Below are 19394 nucleotides of genomic sequence, written 5' to 3'. Positions count from 1 at the left end.
GACCCTACCATACTGCCGATGTTATACAGTAACTCCTCGCTTAACACAGTAGTTATGTTCCTGAAAAATGCTACTTTAAGTGAAACAATGTTAAGCGAATCCAATTTCCCCATAAGAATTAATGTTAATGGGGAGGAGGGTTTGGTTACAGGGAAATTTTTTTTGCCAGACAAAAGACTATCTTTTAAACACACAATATAATACTACACACAGCAATGATGATTGTGAAGCTTGGTTGAGGTGGTGGAGTCAGTGGGTGGAAGAGGGTCACTCAAGGGTTAACACATTGTTAATGTAGCCTCACACTCTACAAGGGAGCAGGAATGGAGGGAGGAGACACAGCATGACAGAGAGAGACAGAGAGACACACCGTGTGTGTGTGTGTGTGTGTGTGTGTGCGTGTGTGTGTGCGTGTGTGTGTGAGAGAGAGAGGGAGACAGAGAGACACCATGTGTGTGTGAGAGAGAGACGCGCATTGCCCCTTCTGGTACGCTGACCACACTGTAAGTACATTGCCTCTTTAAGTAGATCAGCAAGTTGAGACAGCAGCTGCTGCCAGCAAGCTCCCTCCGTCCTGAGCCCTGTTGTGTCCCCCTCCTGCTCTGTGGGGTGGGGTACAGGAGTGGGGGGCAGTAGTGGGGGGAGGGGGACACCCTGACATTAGTACCCCTCTTCTTACCCCCACCCCCGACAGCAAGCAGGAGGCTCCTGAGAGCAGCTCCAAGGCAGAGGGCAGGAGCAGCACACGGCAGTGCGGGGAGGGACAGCTGAACTGCCCGGCAATTGACAGCCTGCTGGGCGGCTGCCGCACAGGGAACTTAGGGGAGCTGATGGGGGGCTGCCGGTCCACCCCGGTTCCAAGCCCCCACCAACTAGCTCCACTGGGCTGCTCTTTCTGCAAGCAGTGGACAAAGCAGGCAGCTGCCAAACAACATTATAAGGGAGCACTGACCAACTTTAAAGGAGCATGTTCTCTAATTGATCAGCAACAAAACAACGTTAACTGGGTCGACGATAAGTGTGGAGTTACTGTACATATGATGGACAAAACCAAATAGCAAATAAACTATAAACTAATCAAATCAAATCAAATAAAGAAAAATACTTTGAAAAAAAATAGACAAGGCAATGAGAATAGTAAAAACAGACCATTATGGGGGGAAATTGGCAGTGTAAATACTGTAAATAAACAGTTTGTAAAACAAGGCATAATTTTACACACACGGAAAAACAGAGACATTTTTAACAAATGAGAATATCAAGAGATCTGCTTTTCGCTAACCAGCTGGCACTCACTGATGGCTTCATGCAAACTTTATAAAATGGTCCGGGGGCTCCCTCCAAAAAAACCCCATGTGCATGGTGTCACAGCTCACGAAGACTAACCCCTATACCTATAGAGGTGGGTGGAGGGAACCCCAAAGCACACAAGGGGCCAGATCCTCGACTGGCGTAAACTGGCACACCTCCACTTGAGTCAATGGAATTACACTGATTTGCACCAGCTGAAGAACTGGTTCCATGGACTTTGGGAAACACATTCTGTGACAAACTGCCAGCGGGGTTCTGGGCTGGTTCTATTGCCACTGCTCGTCAAAGGAAAATTATTTTAAAAATGAAAGCTGATATTTTTCTTCAGACCTCTCTCACATCAGAGGACTTTCAGTCTTCTCAGACTAATGGTAACTCCTGATCCTTCCCAACTGCTGATAGCTGATTTGGAATGGTTTCTTACCATAAGAGTCAAATGTCACCAGCAGCTAGAATCAATTGGCTGGGCCACGTCGACATTGACCCCTGTGAGTGAGTTTGACAGCCACCTTGCTCTCGTTTATCCCTCACTATTCTTACAACTATCTCAACAGAGAAATTAGTAGATTCATATACTGAGCCTTGATCTACACTTAACATTTAGCTCAACCTAGCTACAGTGCTCAGGGGTGTGAAAAATTCAAACTTCTGAGCACAATAGGTAAACTGACCTAACCCCTGGTGCTTGGAAAGAATTCTTCCATCAACCTAGCTACCATTCCTCGGGGAGGCAGATTACCTACGTCAATGGAAAACCGGTTTCCGTCAATGTTGGAAGCCTCTACTCTGTGGTGATCCAGCAGCAAAGCTGGAGTGCTGCCACTGTAGCACCCGTAGCATAGACAAGCCCTCACTCAGAAACCTAAGATTCCATTCCTACCTAGCTCAGAGTTGGATGGGAACATGCCCCGCCTACCTTAAACTTTACTGCTGGACTGGAATAGCCCTTCGGACTGTTCCCCCAGCACATGTTCTTTGGGTGTCAAAAGAAAGTGACCCTAGTAGATGCCCCTGAACTGAATCTTGTGCTACAAACTTATGTGGTTCCAGGAATTATTTGAATCTCATCCTCTGATCAGCCTAGGTTGGAAAGTGACTCTCAGTAGTAGTATTCATTATTTGTATTGCGATAATGCCTAGAGATAATGGCCCTATTGTGGTAGGCACCGCACAAACGTGACAAAAAGATGGATTGATCTAGCTAGCCAAGGAGCTTAGACTCTAAGGGCACACTGCAATCGGAGGTGAGACTGCAGCAAGCATAGACATACTTGAGGTAGCTTTGATCTAACTAGATTGTGTAACAATAGCACAGAAGCTGTGGCAGTACAGGCTAGCAGCTCAACTGCATACCCAAGGGCCCCAGCAGGATTGTACAGCCCGTGTTGCTGTGGCTGCATTATTATTGTAATTTGAGCTAGCTAGATCAAAGCTACCTCGGGTATGTCTATGCTTGCTGCAGTCTCACCTCCGATTGCAGTATAGACATACGCTCACTATTGGATGAGAAAGAACAGGTGGATACACCAAAGAGATTGGTGGGAGGGGGAGAGCACAAGGAATCGATGAGATGAGATGAGACTGACAAGCAGCATTCACAGCACACCAGCTTGTTTAACTCTGGCTGAGTTCTCAGTTCATGGCTAATAGATCTTTCTCCTTCCTTTCTGAATCCAGGTGGGGTGGTTGTGGGTTAGTGTTTTGGGGAAGAGATTTTGCTAATCTACAGTTGTTAATGCTTTGAAATGTATGTAAATGTACTGAGGCTACATTGCATTTATAGCTTTCAAGATGTTGTTGAGATAACAGACTGACAAGTTCCTACAATATCCTGAAGGAACTTTATTGAACTAAGTTAGACCTTACTGAAAGAGGTGAATACCTTTGGGGGTCCACTGTATTAAAATGTAACTTTGTCCGTATTACTGTGGAAATGTATGTGTTTCCAAGGGACGGATAAATAAGAGAACAGCAGGGGGTAATTAGGTACATTCGCCCAGGTTGTAATATCTCCAGAGAGACAACACCACCCGGAGAAGTGCACCTCTACTAGTTCAAACTGGACTCTCCAGGGACCAACAGAAAAAAAAGATTTTTGGATAAAAAATTTGATTTTCAACCAGCTCAGGGCCTTCTTCCTGATCCAGCAAACAGACAGGACCTCTGGTCCACAGAAGGCCCCAATCCTTCTGGTAGGGTTGGAAGGACTGGCCCTATTGAGCTTGTTCTGAGCTGAAGCTGTGATGAACTTGTAACCACAAGGAATCTGTTGGGTGGGGGGAGGGAAGAACTGCTCCTGCCAGAATCCATGTTAGCGTGAATTCTGGGAAGCTTAGTAGCATGTGTGTAGTGTCTTTTATTGTTTTCAATGTTTTCTCCGTAATGATTTTTACCATAAGAATAAAGTGGGCTGTCATAGGAAGTGCTGTGTGGTATCTTATAACTGTAGCCATTACACCTGTTAACTGTCTCAGAGGAGAAAGCAAGCAGGTGTCCTTGGGCAACCTGTCTGTGCTGGGAACAACACAATAAAGGCAGGGAACTGTGCAGCCTTGGAAATACGCCAGTCAGAAGGGAGAGCAATGCAGCAAGCCTGAGACTAGGTGCCCTTGCTGGATCACTGAGGGGACATACAGGTGCAGTTGCCCTCAACTGTGACAGCTGAACCCTGGGTTTTACATTAATTGGCTGAGTGAAGCATGAGTACACAGAGCTAAGAGCCTATTTTACAGACCCAACCTCTGGGTAATGAGCATCCAGAACTGGAGACCACATCTGATTCAATATAGGCACATTCTCCAGAACCCTTTACTGTCAACCTGCAAGAGAGAATGAAAGAAACTGTTACCTTGAAATTTACCATCAAATAATTCCACTGAACGAGGGAATCCTCTGTTGGTAAAAGAACCTCTTGAGAGACCCCCAGTGTTTCACCCTAATTCACTACATGAAATTTATTGCAAAGGGGAAGATGGGAATTTTCTTAATATAAAAGAGATTATGTATTTAATTCCCAGACAGAAAGCTTAGTTAACATGAAGTTACTAGTAATTTCAGCAAATGTCATTTTACAAGAATTTTGTAACAAACTAAATATCTGGAAATTCACGGCTAGTGTTACACTTCTTAAAAAGCTGTGGGGCTGAATCTCCTCCTCACTCATGCCAGTTTTACACTGGTGCAATTCCAGAGACTTCAAGTGAAGTTACACCAGTGCAAGTGACCAGGGCCGGCTCTAGGTTTTTTGCCACCCCAAGCAAGAAAAAAAAAAAAAACCACCCAGAATGCCGCCCCTGCAATTGTGCCACCCCAAGCACGTGCTTGGTTTGCTAGTGCCGAGAGCTGGTCCTGCAAGTGACAGCAGAAGCAGATCCTCAGAACACAAAAACTCTCCAGTTCAGGTCTCCCACACGTTCTCCTTAACCTTTACAAAGTCTTCTTTCATTTTTGATCTATGACATGAATAGCCTGGGTTTGCAGTCAGCACATTGGACTATTTATATATGGGTATTCCTCCATTCCTGTCTGACAGCCCCAAAAAGATGTTTCTGGGTGCTTGCTCATCTGCCTGGATGGGTCATTTAAGGGGAATTCCTTTTCCTGTTCAGCACAGGTGTATGGGTGGTTTGGGCTATGATGTCATCAATATGCAGATGACACACAAAGTCTTTCCTCATGTGGCCCACATGGTGCATGTTCCTTTGGTTTTTCCAATGTCTGGCTGAGTTTGGGACTAGAGTGAGCAAAATGGCTAAGAGTCAGGTAAAATGGAAACAATACTAGAAGGATGCATTGGGAAAGGAGCTTCAGGGTATGGGGGGATGGTTCCATACCATTACTGAGGGAATTTGTCACTATTTGTCAAAGAGGATTACAGCCTGTGGGTTATTATAGATCCTCATCTGCTACTGGGAATCTGACACACTTCAAGAACTCCAAAGTGCTGTTTCCATCTGCAGCTGGCTAGGCTCTGCTCCATTTTTCTCAGATGTGGCCCTTGTCACAATTCTCCAGGCACCTGTGACCTCCAGACAAGATACATGCATTGAGCTGTATGTGGGGCTACCCATGAAAGCTTCATGAAAGCTGGGACAGCTACAGAAATGGAAATCAGGACACCATAGTACACCAATCCTTTGTGAACTTCACTAGCTCACTATCTGCTTCTGGGTAATATTTTAGCTGTTGAGTCTATGATTAAAGCCCTTCATGGCTTGAGTCCTAGCCCGTGTTCCCTCTCATTTTTCTCACACATGTGTGGAATGAATTTTGTTATGTGCATGAATATGGAGGTGATGTGTGACATCATCCATATTGGTGCACATAACAAATTTCATGTGGCGGGGGTGGGGCTTGGGGGTATGGTGTGTGGAAGGGGGGATCAGGGCTGGGGCAGAAGACTGTGGGTGAGGGCTCTGGCTCGGGATGCTGGCTCTGTGGTGGGGCTGGGGATGCGGGGTTTGGGGTGCAGCCTCCCCCGGGCCTATGGCAGGGAGAGAGGACTCCCCCCAGTTCTCTCCCCCAAAGCAGCACCTGGGCTGGAAGGGGAGAGGCACCTCTCCCCACCAAGGGAGGTCTGATCCGGGGCAGGGTTGGGGCCGGGATAGGGGCACCCATCCCCCGGCCGCAGCAGGTCCGGGCCGGGGCTGGGTTGGTTTGGGGCCAGATGGCTCTCCCCCGGCCATGACAGGTCAGGGGCTGGGAGAGAGGCACCTGCCTCCCGGCCATGGAAGATCCGGTGCTCGGTTGGGGCTGCGGCACGTCTGAGGCTGGCTTGGGGCTGGCGCGCTTCTCCCCATCACAGCACGTCCAGGGTTGGGGGAGAGGCATCTCTCCCCGCTGCAGCCCTGAGCACCTGCGTGGCCGCGCAGCTCAAAGGGAACAAAGATCCTGGCTACCTAACAGCTCGTCCTTCTCCTCACCTGCAGTGACCCAGAAATGGAAATCAGGTCACACAGTCACACTAACAGTCTCTAGAATTAAACATCAGGTGGTTGGTTAGGGTTGCAAACTTTCTAATTGCACAAAACTGAACACCCTTGCCCAGCCCCTCCCCCAAGGTCCCGCCCTTTCTCTGAGGCCCCAGCTCCCACTCACTCCCTCCCCCGTCCCTCCGACACTCACTCTCCCCCACCCTCACTCACCTTCATTGGGATGGGGCGGGGGGTTGGGATGCGGGAAAGAATGAGGGCTCCGGCTCAGGGAGCGGGCTCTGGGGTGGGGCCGGGGATGCGGGGTTTGGAGCATGGGAGTGGCTCAGGGCTGGGGCAGGGGGTTAGGGGGTTCCTAGTGAATGGGAGCTGCATGGGTGGAGGCAGCACGCGGAGCCTTCCTGATCACAGCGGCGCTAGGGGCCACAGGGACATGCCGGCCGCTTCCGGAGCCGTGCGGAGCCAGGGCATGCAGGGAGCCTGCCTTAGCCCTGCTCTGCCACTAACCAGGAGCCGCCTGAGGTAAGTGCCGCCCAACATGATATTTTTCTGTCTTATTATCTGTCCCTTTCTTAATGATTCCCAACATTTTGTTTGCTTTTTTGACTGCTGCTGCACATTGCATGGATGTTTTCAGAGAACTATCCACAATGACTCCAAGATCTCTTTCTTGAGTGGTAACAGCTCATTTAGACCCCATCATTTTACATGTATAGTTGGGACTCTATTTTGTCATGTGCATTACTTTGCATTTAGCAACATTGAATTTCATCTACCATTTTGTTGCCTACTCACCCAGTTTTGTGAGATCCCTTTGTAACTATCTAGAGTCTGCTTTGGACTTAACTATCTTGAGTAGCCTCGTATCATCTGCAAATTTTGCCATCTCACTTTTTACCCCTTGTCCCAAATGGTGAAGCATTGCTTAGGCAAGTAAATACACCTGCACTCGTACGCTATAGGGATCTCTACATGCCCAAGCAGTGCCTTCCCTGTCTACACTGCTGTCTTTAGCAGTGTCCCACTACCAGCGACTTTCCCTGCCACAGGCAGAGTCTCCAGCAGTAGAGAAATTCAATGGTGGGGGAAGGCACTGGAGAAAGGCTCCAGTAAAGGGGATTCCCTACCACAGTGAAAGACCCTGGCATAGTGAAAGGCTCAAATAGAGGGGGAGCAGTGGGAAAGCCTTTGGCAGTAGGGACTTGCAGGAGCCTTTCTCCACTGCCACCCCCCCGACCAGAGCTTTTCACGGCTGTGTGTGACTGCACACCACCACAGTGTGAACACAGTCTGCTTTTCCACTGCAGCATGAAGCAATACATACCCTACACACTGTCACCAGTGGTGTGCCATGTAGATGTACCTTAAGATATGCTGTCTGCTCCTGCTGCCTTGGCCGCCTCTTCTTGGTGCTCTCCAGTCTATCCTCAGCCCTATCCATTCCAGTGAAAATGCCTGACCAAGGTCACAACCTTTGATTTGCTAATTCAAAGGGGCACTTCTCTGTCAGCCTTTCTGGTGTGCCTGCTGCCTTTATACCACTGATCTCTCTCTCCTCTCAGACTCTGTAGCTTTGGGCTTTCTTTGATTCACTCCTGCTTTCCTGACCACTCCTTCAGCACCAATTTTACTAAGTCCTCTTCCTCCTCTCTCTCTCTTTGCTCCTTAGGATTCTTTCCTTTGTGTTCTCAGCTTTTCTCTCCACCTTAACACCTCCTATGATTTTGCCAATGCTACATGACAGATTCAAAAATCTAGCTGCCTACCCCAGTCTATCATCCTCTCTGCGGTCTCGTAATCTCAGATGCGTCAGAGACAATGCTACTTGTATCGCCAGCATTTTAACTCTACCTTCAAATCACTCCATACATTCTGCTTATTCCGGGAACCCTTCATTAACCCTTCTGTTATCATGTATCCAGGGCAATACAAGTCAATATCAACTTACAGATTTGTATCTAATGGAGTCCCATTTACCCAATGGAATTCTTCTCCTGTCTTGCGAAGTCCAATCCACGGATCTTGCTTTGTTATTTTCATTATAAATTTCTGTAGGAAAAAAACCACAAGGAGCAATCTTTGTTCCAGACTAGAAAACGAAAGGATGATCTTTCCCTTCTCCCAGAGGACTATGGGTTAATGTACCAGCCTTTCACCTCTTGAGAGCTGACATCAAAATCATAAGTGTGGATCTTGTGATATCCACATAAAGAAAAGCACCCCAAAATTCAGCCAGATTGGAAGTCTCTGCTCAAAAGACTGCCATGGACTAATATTAAGCATTTATATTTAGCCATGGAGGTGCTCTGACACTGTAGCAATGTATCGAGTCTACTATAAGAACCTGGATGAACATAGACAATTATTAAGTATTTACATAGACTCATGAGCACAGGACTGTACAAAATAGAGAATAAGTTATGTCCCTGCCCTGAACAGCCTACAGTGTGACATCAACAGAACAGTGGACAACAGTTTAGGCAAAGCAGATTGGAGAAATCATTGGTGTAGAGACCAGAAGAAGGATTCCTGGAAGAAGTAGGTTTTACAGAGGGATGTGAATGAGGAGAGAGGAATTGTTCCAAGTGTTGGAAGCAAGAAAACAGATGGTGCCAAAACAAGCATGGAAAAAGATGAAGGGAGCAGTGAGGCAACAAGACTGGAAGGAGCATACAGAGCAAGGTGGGAAGTAGGAGAAAATGAGAGCAGAGTTACAGTCAGCAGCCAGATTATAGAGGGTCTTGAAAGTGAAGATAAGGAGCTTCAGTAGAGTGCAAAGTTTCCTGTAGTGAAGGTGTAGGGTGGGAGTGTGTACTGCCTGTCTAGGAGCCAGTGCACAAACAGGTGCAGTCTGGGCAGAGTGGAGACAAAGGGAAGCAAACTTCTGTGATGGCTAGGGTCAGTGTGGCCCCTAACACAACTAAGCGCAGCCCAAAAGCCTCCTCTAATTCAGAAAAGACCTTCCTGGGTTGGCTGTGTGCAGCTTTGCAACATGGAGCTGCCCCGAACCCACAGTGCAGCTTGCTCTGCAGACTCCCCTTCTGCCCCCAGTATGACCACTATGCTGAGGTTAGGGATGGGGGCTGTGCAGCGCTCCCTTCAGCTGAGGCAGTTCTCTTCTGGCTGGCTATGGGGCTTTTTGGGGCCCTGTTCACTGCTGCAGCTCCATTTAAGGGACAGATCAGGGAAAGGAGAGAATCTCTTCCTATATTTCAGAGCTGGGCTGGAGTGGGACCATTTCTAACATCCCAGCACTGAAATTTAAAATTCAAGAGAAATGGCAAATCTCAGTGGAAGAGAACTGTTACCTCACTCCCAAACTGGGGCTAACACAAGTATCCAGGCTCGTTGGCCTCAGTGGGTCCTGGTAACTCTGAGAGAATTTATGTCTGGTTACAGATAAGAAAGACGGGACATTGTTTTCACAGACAGTCGCTTCAGACACCAGCGTTTGTCAATGTGATCAATCCAAAGGTTAAATGGGGCATTCCATGGGCAACTTCTAAAACATTAACTACCAGGGTTGAAGACGGCAACTCCAGAAGAGAAGCTGGGAATGGGTGACAGGGGATGGATCACTTGGTGATTACCTGTTCTGTTCATTCCCTCTGGGGCACCTGGCATTGGCCATTGTTGGAAGACAGGATACTGGGCTAGATGGACCTTTGGTCTGACCCAGTATGGCCATTCTTATCTTCATGTTTTTCTGTGCACTGTACCTTGTCACACTCCTTAACTGGATTTACAGCCATTCAGATGAGAGAGCAGAATGAGAGAGTGGGGAATCACACAGATCCCAGGAGATGGGAGGGGGTGAAACTATCATATTTCATTCCCTTACCAGTTCCTGCTGGCTTTCAATTACAATTAGGGAGCTGTTGTGTGAGGCACAAAAGCTCTGACTGGAGTTCCAGTCCTTTACTTTCTCAGAGAAGCAGTAACATTTCCTTTGGTGGTACAGCCAGTCGGCAGGGCATGGTTCTGGAGGAGGAGAGCCAGAAGAACCTTTCCCTGATGAGCAGTTTACCGCTAAAAAACAACAACAAACCATCACATTTCTGCCAGTCAGATCTCCCAGAGCAGACTTCCTGGAGCTACCTAGCCCAGCCCTCAGTTTGTGCCCTCTGCAGACAAGAGCTCAAAACAATTGAAAATATTACAGGAAATCAAATATAACACTGGGCTGAGATTTAAATTTAATGAACCTGTATAATTTTTATGTTTCCTAGAGAGTGCTAGATGCTGAACAACCTCATAAGAGAGATCTAAGAGGCCTAAAGAGATTACAGTCTAATTATAACCAGAAGGCAGCTTGTGAAAACAACAGACCAAATTCCCAAATTAAAAAAAAATCTCCCCAACTTCTGATAACGTCAGTGTTCGACTGAGCCAGCCTTGGCTGTTATGCCAGAGCAGCATTTTTTGGCAGTCTCATCAGTTTCTGCATTAATTTAGCTTTCATGTTTTTAAAGAGTCAGGGCCAGAAATTAAAGAATCAGGGCCAGGGAAATCTTCTGCCTGTGAACTGAAGGAGTGTTTTTTTGAATCTGGAAATAGACAAGGTCACACATTCACAAGTCACGTGTAAACCAGGACTACATATGGCCCTTACCATTTCTACTGCTATGGGTTTCACCTCTCCAGTCTTGAAACTGAGTCTTAAAATGAAATGTCTCTCTCAAGGGACACCTATTTAACTCTCAAATAATGGGAGTTATGAACAAACTAAATTTGGTTTTGGTTTCTATATGAAAATCTGGAGTTCTCTTGACTGTAGAGGTAAATAATACTTTATTTTAAAATTACTTAAATACTTACCAAGGTGAATACACAAGATCAAAACCGAAACAACAGCAAGAATCCCTGTAGTGCACCTCCAGAACCAGATATTTGAGCAGAGCCCTGAAAACCATGACAAAATTATAAGTTTAAGAACTCTAAAAGAAATCTATGTACTAGAATGGGTTTAGGATGTAATGACTGGTTGTAATCTTTATAGGAGCAGAGCTGGACATCTGGGAAAGCTGACAGTTAACCTAGGAAAGCCCAGATGTAGAAATTTCTGCATTCAACAACCACAATGAAAAAAACAACAAAAGGCTACTGAAGCTAGGAAAAGAAAAGACTAAACATCCACTACAAACAACTGTGTGCAATGCCAGTACTCAGCACTCATAATAATAGTGAAGTAGAGAGAGATGGGACATGGGGAGAGGGGACTGAGCTGGGAATAAAGATAGAGGAATAGAAAGACTAAGGAACAGAGCTAATGGGTAAGGCAGTGAAGGGTTCATGGTGTGTGTAAGGGAACTAAGGATTGTCATTGTCTACTGCCCTCTGAGCCCAGAACTTCTGCTGCTGCAACCTCCAGTCTCCTCCTACAAAGACTCCCTCTCTTTCCCCCACTCCCTGCCGCCAACTTCAAGAGAGTGAGCTCTACTTACTACCAGGAGGGACCCAACTATCTGTCTGTTGTAGTTTGCTGTTCCAAATCCCAAGGAGCTAGTGGACAGGGGACCAAGTACTTGCAGGAAACTGCTCCCGCAGGGAGAGTGCCAAACAAACAAGGCTGAGAATGAGTGTTTGATGCGGGTATTTCTTGCTCTTTTCTCTGCTGCTTCATGCAGTTTCTGTGCTATTTTACACTTTGCTGCTCTGGCTGGAAAAAGAAAAGGAGTACTTGTGGCACCCTAGAGACTAACCAATTTATTTGAGCATAAGCTTTCGTGAGCTACAGCTCACTTCATCGGATGCATACTGTGGAAAGTGTAGAAGATCTTTTTATACACACAAAGCATGAAAAAATACCTCCCCCCACCCCACTCTCCTGCTGGTAACAGCTTATCTAAAGTGACCACTCTCCTTACAATGCGTATGATCATCAAGGTGGGCCATTTCCAGCACAAATCCAGGGTTTAACAAGAACGTCTGGGGGGGAGGTAGGAAAAAACAAGGGGAAATAGGTTACCTTGCATAATGACTTAGCCACTCCCAGTCTCTATTCAAGCCTAAGTTAATTGTATCCAATTTGCAAATGAATTCCAATTCAGCAGTCTCTCGCTGGAGTCTGGATTTGAAGTTTTTTTGTTGTAATATCACAACTTTCATGTCTGTAAGCGCATGACCAGAGAGATTGAAGTGTTCTCCGACTGGTTTATGAATGTTATAATGCTTGACATCTGATTTGTGTCCATTTATTCTTTTACACAGAGACTGTCCAGTTTGACCAATGTACATGGCAGAGGGGCATTGCTGCCACATATCACATTGGTGGATGTGCAGGTGAACGAGCCTCTGATAGTGTGGCCGATGTTATTAGGCCCTGTGATGGTGTCCCCTGAATAGATATGTGGGCACAGTTGACAACGGGCTTTGTTGCAAGGATAGGTTCCTGGGTTAGTGGTTCTATTGTGTGGTATGTGGTTGCTGGTGAGTATTTGCTTCAGGTTGGGGGGCTGTCTCTACGCAAGGACTGGCCTGTCTCCCAAGATTTGTGAGAGTGTTGGGTCATCCTTCAGGATAGGTTGTAGATCCTTAATAATGTGTTGGAGGGGTTTTAGTTGGGGGCTGAAGGTGATGGCTAGTGACGTTCTGTTATTTTCTTTGTTAGGCCTGTCCTGGAGTAGTTGACTTCTGGGAACTCTTCTGGCTCTATCAATCTGTTTCTTCACTTCCGCAGGTGGGTATTGTAGTTGTAAGAATGCTTGATAGAGATCTTGTAGGTGTTTGTCTCTGTCTGAGGGGTTGGAGCAAATGCGGTTGTATCACAGAGCTTGGCTGTAGAGAATGGATCATGTGGTGTGGTCAGGGTGAAAGCTGGAGGCATGTAGGTAGTAATAGCGGTCAGTAGGTTTCCGGTATAGGGTGGTGTTTATGCGACCATCGCTTATTAGCACTGTAGTGTCCACAAAGTGGATCTCTTGTGTGGACTGGACCAGGCTGAGGTTGATGGTGGGATGGAAATTGTTGAAATCATGGTGGAATTCCTCAAGGGCTTCTTTTCCATGGGTCCAGATGATGAAGATGTCATCAATATAGCACAAGTAGAGTAGGGGCGTTAGGGGACGAGAGCTGAGGAAGCGTTGTTCTAAGTCAGCCATAAAAATGTTGGCATACTGTGGGGCCATGTGGGTACCCATAGCAGTGCCACTGATTTGAAGGTATACATTGTCCCCAAATGTAAAATATTTATGGGTAAGGACAAAGTCACAAAGTTCAGCCACCTGGTTAGCCGTGATATTATCGGGGATAGTGTTCTTGACGGCTTGTAGTCCATCTTTGTGTGGAATGTTGGTGTAGAGGGCTTCTACATCCATAGTGACCAGGATGGTGTTATCAGGAAGATCACCGATGGATTGAAGTTTCCTCAGGAAGTCAGTGGTGTCTTGAAGGTAGCTGGGAGTGCTGGTAGCGTAGGGCCTGAGGAGGGAGCCAGACAATCCTGCTGTCAGGGTGCCAATGCCTGAGATGATAGGGTGCCCAGGATTTCCAGGTTTATGGATCGTGGGTAGTAGATAGAATATCCCAGGTCGGGGTTCCAGGGGTGTGTTTGTGCAGATTTGATCTTGTGCTTTTTCAGGGAGTTTCTTGAGCAAATGCTGTAGTTTCTTTTGGTAACTCTCAGTGGGATCAGAGGGTAATGGCTTGTAGAAAGTGGTGTTGGAGAGCTGCCAAGCAGCCTCGTGTTCATATTCCGACCTATTCATGATGACAACAGCACCTCCTTTGTCAGCCTTTTTGATTATGACGTCAGAGTTTTTTCTGAGGCTGTGGATGGCATTGTGTTCCGCATGGCTGAGGTTATGGGCAAGTGATGCTGCTTTTCCACAATTTCAGCCCGTGCACGTCGGCGGAAGCACTCTATGTAGAAGTCCAGTCTGCTGTCTCGACCTTCAGAAGGAGTCCACCTAGAATCCTTCTTTTTGTAGTGTTGGTAGGGAGGTCTCTGTGGATTAGTATGTTGTTCAGAGGTATGTTGGAAATATTCCTTGAGTCGGAGACGTCAAAAATAGGATTCTAGGTCACCACAGAACTGTATCATGTTCGTGGGGATGGAGGGGCAGAAGGAGAATCTGTAGTATCTGGCTGATGAATCTTGCCCATATGCTCAGGGTTTAGCTGATCGCCATATTTGGGGTCGGGAAGGAATTTTCCTCCAGGGCAGATTGGAAGGCCCTGGAGGTTTTTCGCCTTCCTCTGTAGCATGGGGCACGGGTCACTTGCTGGAGGATTCTCTGCTCCTTGAGGTCTTCAAACTACAATTTGAGGACTTCAATAGCACAGATATAGGTGTGAGGTCTTTTTTAGGAGTGGTGGGTGAAATTCTGTGGCCTGCATTGTGCAGGAGGTCAGACTAGATGATCATAATGGTCCCTTCTGGCCTAAATATCTATGAATCTATGAATCTATGAGAAGCCCCAAGATAGGACAGCTGCTTCTGCTGGGCTAAGAGTATAATTGGATAGGTTAACAATATTGCTGGGTGGGTTGAGGGAACCATTGCTGTGGCCTCTTGTGGCATTTAGTAGTTTAGAAAGTTTAGTGTCCTTTTTCTTTTGTAGAGAAGCAAAGTGTGTGTTGTAAATGGCTTGTCTAGTTTTGGTAAAGTCCAGCCACGAGGAAGTTTGTGTGGAAAGTTGTTTTTTTATGAGAGTATCCATTTTTGAGAGCTCTTTCTTTATCTTTCCCCGTTTGCTGTAGAGGGTGTTGATCAGGTGGTTCCGCAGTTTCTTTGAGAGCATGTGGCACAAGCTGTCAGCATAGTCTGTGTGGTATGTAGATTGTAATGGATTTTTTACCTTCAGTCCTTTTGGTACGATGTCCATCTGTTTGCATTTGGAAAGGAAGATGATGTCTGTCTCTATCTGTACAAGTGTTTTCATGCAGTTGATAGATTTCCACTCCATACGGCTAAATGCAGTGCCTTGCATAATGACAGGTTTCAGAGTAACAGCCGTGTTGTAAGGAGAGTGGTCACTTTAGATAAGCTATTACCAACAGGAGAGTGGGTTTGTGTGTGTGTTTGGGGGGGTGGGGTGGGGGGGAGAGAAAACCTGGATTTATGCTAGAAATAGCCCAACTTGATCATCATACACATTGTTAGGAGAGTGATCACTTTAGATAAGCCATTACCAGCAGGAGAGTGGGGTGAGGGGAGGTATTTTTTCATGCTTTGTGTGTATAAAAAGATCTTCTACACTTTCCACAGTATGCATCCGATGAAGTGAGCTGTAGCTCACGAAAGCTTATGCTCAAATAAATTGGTTAGTCTCTAAGGTGCCACAAGTACTCCTTTTCTTTTTGCGAATACAGACTAACACGGCTGTTACTCTGAAATCTGGCTGGAAAGTTTCCTGCTATTGCTCTGTGCCCAGAGCACAAAGAGGAAAATTATTTGGCATTTACACAACAAGGACTCCTGGGGGAATGTACTGTGCCCCTGCACAATGCAGAATTTTGCAGAAATTAATGTTGTGCGCACAGAATTTCCATTTTTTCCCCACAGAAATGGGCGGCAGAGATGTTGCCCACCACTAGGGGCCACGGGATCTGGCAGAGCTCATCTCACAAATAGAAGACAAGGCTGGGGGAGGGAACTGGAAGGTTCCCAGGACGCCCCAAAGGCAGGCAGCGTGGGCGTGCAGGAAACTCCATGCAAGCCCAGGACTCAGCATCAGGCTGTTTCTCCCTCTGTATCCCTGGGCTCGGGGGGAAGGTAGTGTGTGAGTGTCTGGGCTGAGGGGGCCACAGCTGGGCTCTGGGGGTTAGGGGATGTGAATGTCTGGGCTAGGGGGATCACACCTGGGTTCTGGGGGGTAGGAGGAGTTTGTGTCTGTGCTGGGGACAGGGGGCCTTGCAGCTGGCCTCTGGGGTGTAGAGGGTGTGAGTGTCTGGGCTGGGAGGGGCCACAGCTGGGCTCTGGGGGGGGTAGGAGGTATGAGTTTCTGGACTGGGGGGGCATGGCTGGGATCTGGGTGGGGGTGTGAGTGTCTGGCCACCTAGCTGGGCTCTCAGGGGGAGGAGGCAGAGAAACAGGAACTTGGTTGTCACAGGGGTTTCTTTAACTCTCTACTCCTGGGCGAAATTTTGTGTGTGTCTATATTGTTACAAACATCCTTGCTGATAGGTATTTTTTAAATAAATTACCAAAATAGTTGAAAGTGGCATGATTAAATAGTATTATTTTGACAAATAAGATTTACAGAATTTTAAAATATTGTGCGTAGAATTTTTAATTTTTTGGCACAGAATTCCCCCAGGAGTAAACAATGCAAGTGTACTTAATGCCTTAAGCTTAGAACTGGAAAAGATACAGGGCCAGATCCACTAGTGTAAATCAGTGTAGCTCCATTCTAGTCACTGGAGCTACCCAAACTTAAAGCAGCTGGGCATCTGTCCCACAGCATCTTTCCAAAGCTGAGCTAAACAGAGCTGAGCTGAGATTCTGTGGGAACCAGATACAGACTGTGAGGTGTATATTATTGCCCATTGCGGGAGGGAGGCAGAGCAACTCCAGCAGGGGTCAGGTGAGGAACTGCATGGGGCTCTCTCCACTGGGCTCTCCTGATTACCTTAGGTAAGGCACCACTCAGTGCACTAGATCAGAGCACAGTGGGAAAGGGGCCATTTCATGTGTAACTGGCTCCTGCTGTCACAACAGTGTGGAAGTTCCATTCCTGCATTCTGAGCCCGGTAGCACTTCCCATCCATCCCTCACGCTGCCCCTGAAATAGCCCATTGGACTTTCTGATGGGAAGCCTCATACGGTGGGGAGACGTGGAGCATCCCACCAGACCCAACCCAGCACACGCAGTATCTTTGGACAATAGTTACACAGACTCTGGCACGCCGATGCAATTGGCAACATGGCCCAACGTGTGCAGCGGGACGCAGTGGACTGGTCTACACTACAGAGTTAAGTCAACGACCTAACCCTGTAAGCATCTACACTAAAATGTAGCTCCCACCAATGTAATTTGTCCACTACGTCACTTTAATAACTCCACCTCCATGAGAGACATAGTGCTTAGGTTGACGGATGGATATTAGGAAAAGCTTTTTCACTGGGAGGCTGGTGAAGCACTGGAATGGGTTACCTAGGGAGATGGTGGAATCTCCTTCCTCAGAGGTTTTTAAGGTCAGGCTTGACAAAGCCCTGGCTGGGATGATTTAGTTGGGGATTGGTCCTGCTTCGAGCAGGGGGTTGGACTAGATGACCTCCTGAGGTCCCTTCCAACCCTGATATTCTATGATTCTATGTAGTTATAGCAATGCAGTGTCTGTGCAGACACTGTTACTTACATAGTCTGTGCTGGGCTCACAGCTGGAGCCCCCTGTCCCCGGGGGCTGACAGCCTGAGCCAGAGAGGAAATGTGAAATAATAGCAGTTGTGAAACTGACAACAATGTCAATTTCACTGCTGGTTGGCTCCCTGCCCTGGAGCTCCCAGGGCTGCTGCTGTGGGGTGGAGAACCTGTCAGCTCCCAGAACCCTGGCTTCAGCTGGGCACTCGCAGGCTGGCTGCTGTGTTGCCAGCCGCACACTCCAGCTGTGCGAGCCCCAGCCAGCTCAGGCTGTCAGTCCCAGGGTGGGGGGGCTCCAGCTGAGAGTGCCTCACAATGCCCCATTTCAGTGAGTGGAGGCGCTCCTGGTGAGGACACGCACCACAGACAGAAGGAGCACAGTGTGGATGTGACACACCACTTCAGATACTGCAGTGACTGTATGTCCACTTAACTTAACGTCACCTTAATTCTGTAGTGCAGGCAAGGCCGGTTTTATCTGCTGCCCCCTGCGGCCCACTACTTCCCTTGCACGGCAGTCACGGGATTTCCCAGAAACAGGGCGGGTCCGGGCAGGCTCAAGGGCGGGCCTGGGCAGGCTCAAGGGCGGGCCTGGCTCCCTCTGGGTCCGGTGTCCTGATGTACATGAGTCCAGACCCAGGGCCCGAGCCTTTGCACTGGGATCCCCTTGCCTCAGCAGTTGAGCGCTCCCTGGCCCGCTACGATCCTCTCGGGGCAGCCCTGGCTGCTGCTCCCACCCGGCTCAGGCTGGGCTGGGGCCGGGGCAGCCCGTTCACTGGCCCCTGCAGGCGCTCCAGGGCATGGGCTGGGCTCGCCACCAGCCGCTACGGCGGGTTGTGCGGGATCCGCCTGAGCCCTTCCCCAAAGCAGCCGCCTCTCCACTCGCACAAGTCCGCTCGCCCCGGCTTGATCCAGCTGGTGCTGGACTCGCCGGAGCTGCCCCCAGCCGGGTCCCTCCCCGCACCATTTGACAGGGGGGTCCCCTCCCCCAGCGCCGCCCCGCTGCGGCCGGAGAAGCGGCCAGAGCCCCGAGTGGCTGCTGCGGACCCCGCAGGCATATTTACCTGGGAGGCACCCAGGGGAAGCGGGAGGCGACCCCCCTCCTATTACTGCGTCTCCCCTGCTCCGCTTCATTTAGCCTGGTTTCCGCTTCCCTGTCTCCCGCTGCATGGCGCCCTCAGGGCGGAGGCCAGGGGGCGGATACGAGTGGAAAAGGGAAGCGTGAAATAGGGAAGCCTGCAACACGGAGCGGGGCTGGGTCCAGCGTCCTGGCTGCAAGCGCTTTGGGGGGAAGGGGCTTCCCAGCGACTCTCACAACTGTGCACCCAAAGGAGGGATAGTAGCGGCCAAACCCTGGGTCCAGTAAATTTTGACACGGGCCCTTCACGTCCGGCACCGGTAGTTTCTCATCAGGTGCATGGGGGAACGGCGATCTGCCTCCCGAACGGGTTGGGAAGGGTGGTCAGTGAGTGCATATGAAGCACTCTGAAGTTATGTAAATGTTCAGTGTTGTGGTCTCACCTGAAAACGGAGTGGCAGTTGGATATAAACACCGTCACGGGTTGATGGTCCATCTCCCTTTGGCAATGGAGGCATGGCGAAGAGGTGCCCCAATGAGACGGTCAGTTCTTAGGTGTGAAAGAGAGAGGGAAAGCATGGTAATTAAAGTCGTGATGATAGTGTATTGTGGAGAGTCGCAAATGTAATCGGGGGTAGAGAAACAAAGAGCTCCAGAGAAGTTAGAATATGCTGTCAAGTATCAGAGGGGTAGCCCTGTTAGTCTGGATCTGTAAAAGCTGCAAAGAGTCCTGTGGCATCTTATAGACCAACCGCCGTATTGGAGCATAAG

General features: G+C 48.3%; 1 protein-coding gene across 1 annotated transcript; it reads right to left on the bottom strand.

Annotated features, from left to right (window-relative positions):
* Positions 1–934: 934 nt before the first annotated feature.
* Positions 935–18750, bottom strand: LOC125623125 (C-type lectin domain family 2 member L). Its single transcript, XM_048821996.2, has 5 exons — positions 18610–18750; positions 11061–11144; positions 10084–10271; positions 8191–8291; positions 935–4130 (listed from the first exon to the last, which is right to left on the bottom strand). The coding sequence occupies exons 1-5, from the start codon at positions 18677–18679 to the stop codon at positions 4025–4027; spliced, it is 549 nt and encodes a 182-aa protein (XP_048677953.1). The 5' UTR covers positions 18680–18750; the 3' UTR covers positions 935–4024.
* Positions 18751–19394: the final 644 nt, after the last annotated feature.

The sequence above is a fragment of the Caretta caretta genome, chromosome 1 (genome assembly GCF_965140235.1).
Source record: "Caretta caretta isolate rCarCar2 chromosome 1, rCarCar1.hap1, whole genome shotgun sequence".
In the NCBI taxonomy this organism is placed as follows: Eukaryota; Metazoa; Chordata; order Testudines; family Cheloniidae; genus Caretta; species Caretta caretta.
This window is presented reverse-complemented; position numbering and strand designations above follow the sequence as displayed.